The 6,000-nt window shown below is 46.5% G+C and overlaps 1 protein-coding gene across 1 annotated transcript in view; it reads right to left on the reverse strand.

Moving 5' to 3' along the window:
• Plpp3 (phospholipid phosphatase 3) overlaps positions 1–5,605 on the reverse strand; it is a 76,975-nt gene extending 71,370 nt beyond the window's left edge. Inside the window, exon 1 of the mRNA XM_069987137.1 lies at positions 4,869–5,605. Coding sequence (XP_069843238.1) covers positions 4,869–5,007 — 139 coding nt within the window. The 5' untranslated portion in view covers positions 5,008–5,605. The remainder of the gene's footprint in view (positions 1–4,868) is intronic.
• Between the last annotated feature and the right edge of the window lie 395 nt (positions 5,606–6,000).

A 6,000-nucleotide genomic window follows, 5' to 3' on the forward strand; every position in this document is an offset into this window, starting at 1 on the left:
GACAACACCCAGGCCCAAAGTTCAAGCCTCATGGCCGACAAAAAAAAAAAAAAAAGAAAAAAAAAGAAAAGCCAGCAGAGTATATCCATTAAATTCAAATTGCCTTCATATATATTCCAATCACTGTAAGATACAGGAATAATAATAACAATAATAAAAATCTAGTAATTTGTACAATGAAGAAATAAAGGTTCTCTACTACTCCAGAAAAGTCAGCAGAGCTTATCTATTAAATGCACATTGCTTTCATGTTTATTAACTGATTAATGAAAATCTGTTTCTATATTCTGTGGTTTAATGTTACTTTACTTAATCAAGACCAAAACTGTTTTATTGGGTTATTAAAACATATACTTAATGAACGAAATAACTGACAAAAAAAAGTGGGGGTGGGGAGCCACCTGTTTTGCTTGCTTACATGTTTGCTTATGAGATTACTACCAATTTCAGAAGTGAGTGAAAAGACACATCTGGCCAGGGAAATCTAGCCAGTTCCTAAGTATATTGGATTAACTCTTATAAAAACAATGCTTACCTTCCCACCAGAATTAACACCAACTTAGGCTAATTAACATTAATTCTTTGGTCAAACATATAACAATTTGATTAATGACAAATGGTCTCAAAGAAGCAATGACTGCGCCTCTACATCATGAAACCTACCAGCATTGACTCACAAAGAAGTCAGAGTTAGGAGTCAGAGCCCATTGAGTCCCTCTCAATGGCAATGAAAAAAAAAAAGTCAAAGCTCAGGAAGGTCAAGTGAATTTTTTCCAAATCACATAGCCCTAACACATCAACACAAGATTTAGAACTCATACCTCTGGAGTCAATGTACAGTGCCAATGTACAGTGAAGAATTCAGCAAGCTACATGCTTAAGAGACATATATACTTCTTCTATACCTGGCTTTGCTTCTATACCTGCTTTTTGCTTGCCTGAGATTTTGCATATAATCCTACTCAACTAGCCATTTTGCTGGTGGAGAAACAGAAACTCACAGAACACTGACTTGTCCACAACCATGAAACATGACATTGTTTAATCTGGAATCTGAAGCTTCTAACTCCCTAGTATCCCATTCTCTTCTCTACCATCATATTACTCTCACGCTCATGATTAAATAGTTAACATTAGTACACAGTGACTCCTATGTATCTCATATATGCAACCAGTACTAAAACACCATCTTATCTATTTGATTGCTAGTCAAAAAACAAATATCCCCAAACATTCTAGAACAACAAAATTAAACAGCGTGTCAGATAACCACCCAAATTCTGTGATCACTGGTCAGAAGAGTCTGATTTACTTTATCTACCTGCGTTGGCATGACTAGATAACTGAGAAATGTGGACAGGCCAAACTTTCTGCACACCAGTCTTGTGGAGAGGCAGAATGTTCTGCTAACTGAGCTTCAGAATTGTCTGAGGAGGATGTAAGTTTCAAGATTCTTCAGATGAGAAAAAGGACTCTACTACACAAGACTGAGAATTAGAAATAAACTTCATACTGTTTTAATGTGATCTACTCTTCAATTCTTTGAGACCTGGTTTTCTGGCCTATCAGATGGAGATATCTTCATAGAGTTAAAATGAAAAATATATAAATTAATTTTTTTCTGAAAATGCTAACAGAGCAAGTGGTTCTCTATTTCAGCCTTGGGACTGTCTCTGTCTCTCTCACAAAACCACACATACCACACCAGAACAAACAGAAAGAACAAGAGGGGATAAGGAGAATGGACATTTGATTTAAACACAAAACAAGAAAAAAAACTGAAAAAAATTACCATACAAAGATTTATCATTTTTAATGTAAAAGAAATCAACTGACAAAGATAGCTATTTAATTAGAGGTTAAGTAACCAATGGTGTGCTCTGATGTCAGATTCATTTGGCCTTCAAACAGGGTGGAATTTTAATTTTTAGTTTTTCCTAGAATTTAACATGCCACAAGTATGTGAAACAAATTACACTACTTGCCTGTTTCCATCTACATAAAACTTAGATAGCACACCAGCTTTTACTTTTTCCAGAATCTAGGAGATGAAGCTTGGTATATATTTTTGTGGGGACATAAACAGAAAACTGTCTTCCTTCTTAATGTATTAGTAGTCTATAATCCAGGCCCTATGATCAATAAGTTATATAAAAATTAAATGATGATAACAATCTTAGGCAAAAAGTGAACCAAGTAGAAACATTTTGGGGGGGAACTGTAGTGTGTAGAATATTAAAATCATATGTTGTGTTAGTAATTCTTCATTTGGAAAGCAAATGGACTTCGGTTGCATAATTATTCTAAGGTATCTGTTTATCTTACAGATAGTTTTCTCTATTAAAGTTATTAGGAGGCACATAATTAGTGATACCATAATGTGGTTTTGTGCTTAAGGGAGACACCAGTCCATACGTGACTTTGAAAATGACCTCGATGTTGCAATATTAATGGCAAGACAGATACTCCTTATGCAAGGTAGTCCTGGGCCTCTTACGGTCTTGGTATCTAATTTTTGAGGAAAACAAAATCATGGGTTCAAATAAGACCAACAATGAACAAGCACAATCAACAGGTTAGGAGGTTAGATCTGGAGACACATGGGAAAGTTGGAGCAAATGAAAAGCCTAGGTACAATTCCCCCCCCCCCACACACACACATACACACATACACACACACCTGGCTTTCACCTTGAATGTAAAACAGAATACTCTGAGTTTGCTATGTCCTTGACTTAACTATAGCTGATGGTTATGTCCCTTTGAAAATTCTTTCACACCTTATTAAAAAAAAAAAAAAAAGGAACACACCATCTTTGAAATCAGGAGGGTAAGTAAAAGGGAGAACAATGAATTTGTACCAAAGCTGTCAGGCATGCCCTAACTGCTGCATGAATCGAGTAGGAGGCAGGAGGTAGTCTACACTAGCAGCCTAGAAAGAGCTTACCCCTCTAACACCTCCCTCCAGCAATTCACCTAAGTAAGCACTGGGGAGCTCAGGCAAGTTCATAGCAAATAGCTTCCACTTGTTTATGTTTTCTTGTAGTCTCCGCCAGGACTTGAGGAAGTGGAAGCGGGGTCTTTAAAAAATTCAACAGCTTCATTACAAGACCTCAAGCACGAATCTACCCTACTGTGCTTGATAAGTAAGTCACCACCAGGAAGGCAGGCCCCCCAGTGACAATTCTTTTACATAGCATCCTAAAGTTGAATTCATATTAAGACAGCAGGGAATAGGATCCATTCTTTCTTCCCTTCCAGGACTTCACCTTCAGTGGCCTCTCATCTGAAGGGTGCCATTCTTAGACTCTTTAAGAAGCCCATCTTTCTCTGGTTCTCAAACTTTTCAGTGGGCAGTCAGGCGAAGGACAGTTCACCCTGCATCACTGTGGACATTGCTTAAGGAGGAGTCTTCCACCCAGGCAAGTGTAACTCCAGCCTGAGTTTCAGGTCTGCACAATCTGCATGGACAAATCCATTTCAAAGGGGACTTAAGTCTTTCCAAGCAGGAGTTCTATTTTAAGGCCACTGAACTAGGAACACAGATGTTTCTTCAGTTAGCAGAGTTGGCAGAACAGCTCCTGGACCAAATCCGAGTTCTTAATGCAGGAAGGGGCCTTTGGAGAGCATCTACTTGAACCCACTCACTCAACTGAGGAGGACACTGAGGCCACACCCACCAAGTGGCAGAGTGTCCTGTGTTCTGGTGATAAGTTTGTGTGCTTTCCATGACACCATGCTCCGCTTTAAAAAATAATAATAATAATACGCTACTTCCACAGGACTTCTGCTTTGAAGTCCTGTAGATTGGCGTCTATAGTTTCCCCTGGCCCTCCCCGAATTCAATAAATCCTCACCCTCCCACTCCAACCCCCACTGCCTTTCCAGGCTTCCCACTACTTTGCTGGACAGAAGTGGGCTCTGGCAAGAACTTTCTGGAGGAGTGCAATTCAATTGTGGTCATCAGGCACAATCGCAGCTTTTCTTCAGTGTCCTCAGGTTAACACACACACACACACACACACACACACACACACACACACACACACACACACACACACACATACACACACTGGGGCTCCTCATCCTCATCCTGCACAGGCTTGGCGAGAGGGCTAGGCAAATCCGGACACCCGTGAAGCCACCTCCCACCTTGGCACACAGTAGGCGCCTAAGAAGTGCTTGCTGACTCGGTGGTACCCAGCACTCCAGCCGGGAAGAACACTGTCCCAAAGTTAGGGGTGTGTGTGTGTGTGTGTGTGTTGTGGGGGATGGGGGGAGGGAAGATGGGGGAATGGGGGACAGGATCCGAGAGCAGCAAGTACAGAAAAGCCAGCTTGCGAGTCCGGCCTGGCCCGGGCCGGGCTGCCGTGGCGGAAGGGCTGGATGTTTACGTGCAGCCACCGGGCCAAGGCAGCTGGGCTCCGGGACGAGATCCCCACCATCACCCAGTGGACCTGCAAGCGCAGCAGGACGGCCAGGTTACACTCTGCTTCCAGATCGGGTGTGTGTGTGTGTGTGTAAGGAAGGAGGGGGGGTCCTCAAAGATGGAACCCACCCATTGCGCGGGGTTGTGCCAGGGATCTCGGCGTGGAAGCTGGTTTCCAGCTGCCCGCGAACGCGTCCAAACACACACTCGCCGTAGGGGCGGGGAAGCTAAGCGGGGAAGTTGGGGGTCCGAGGAGAAGGGGGCGGGGACCCCGTATCCAGAGCAGCAGGGAAGGAAGATTTCGGGGCGGGGGGGGGAAGGAGGAGGAACCCGAGTTGACAGCGTAGCGCGAGCCCCGCCGCAGGGACTCCGGGCCGGGACAAAGTTGGGGAGCGATCGGAGGCCAAGAGGCCGGGGGGACCAGGGGGCCGAGGCTCACCCATGAAGAGGCAGAAGAGGTCGAGGCAGATGAGCAGCACGCGCTTGCTGCCGCTCTTCCTGGGGTTGTTGTTGAGCGCGGGGCTGCCGCCGTTCTTGCTCTCGGGGACGATCGCCTTGTCGTACTTGTAGTTCTGCATGGCGCTGGCTGCGGCGCGAGCCTCCGGGCCCCGCGAAGAACGCCCCGAGACCGCGATCGCCACACACGCACACGCGCAGCACTCACGCGCCCGAGTCGCGCCCGGCCGCCGCGGCCCGGGACCGTGGCGGGGTGGCGGGGTGGCGGGGCTCGGGTGCAGCCCGGTTGCCTGTGTCCGATCGCAGGCGCTGGTGTTCTTCGCTTTTCCCCGTTGGGCCCCTCCGCTTTCCCTCTCCTTGCTCAACCCCCCAAAATCGTTGGAAAAGTCCAGGCGGTGGTTGAAAGGGGGGTGAGGAGGGGGGATAAGAGCCCCAAGCTGCCGCCCAGCAGGAACTTTCTGCAGAGTTTTGCACCGCCCGGGACGCGCTGCGGGGGACCCCCGCGTGTGTCCGCGTGCGCGCCGGAGCCAGCGGGCAGCAGCGCAGGCGCCCGGACACCCTTCTCCCCCGCGCCCGGCTACTTAATGAATGGAGCTGCGCACCGCCCGGCGAGAGAGTCTGCAGCGCCCAGGCAACTTTGCTGCGCCGGTCCTACAAATCTACCTCCTCCTGCTCCTCCTCCTGCTCCTCCTCCTTCGGCCTCAGCTGCTGTGGCTGCGGCTGCGGCTGCGATCGCTGGGTTTGTTTTCTGCACTTTTATTTCACGAGCTCCTTTAAAAAGAGGCGGGGTGGGGTTGGGGGCTGGGGGTGGCGGGGCGGGAGGGGAGGGTGGGTAGGAGGGACCTTCTTACTTGGCTCCGAAGCCATTCCGAAAGCACAGCCCTTCCCTTAAGCTGCCTAAAACGTAGGATAATTAAGGCCACATTTTCCCCCCACCCCCTACTAGAAAAAAAAAAAAAAAACGTAAAACGAAAAGTTACTCTCAAACTAGAGAATCCGGGAGCCCCTAGCGTTCAGAAATAAAAACGGAGAAAGAAAGAAAAAAAAAAAACTGTAAAGAAAAAGAAACATTTTTCCCCCTCACTGGCCTTGAATTAGAACAACAACAACAACAA

This window comes from Dipodomys merriami, unplaced genomic scaffold, assembly GCF_024711535.1.
Source record: "Dipodomys merriami isolate MVZ:Mamm:240054 unplaced genomic scaffold, mDipMer1.0.p SCAF_34, whole genome shotgun sequence".
In the NCBI taxonomy this organism is placed as follows: Eukaryota; Metazoa; Chordata; class Mammalia; order Rodentia; family Heteromyidae; genus Dipodomys; species Dipodomys merriami.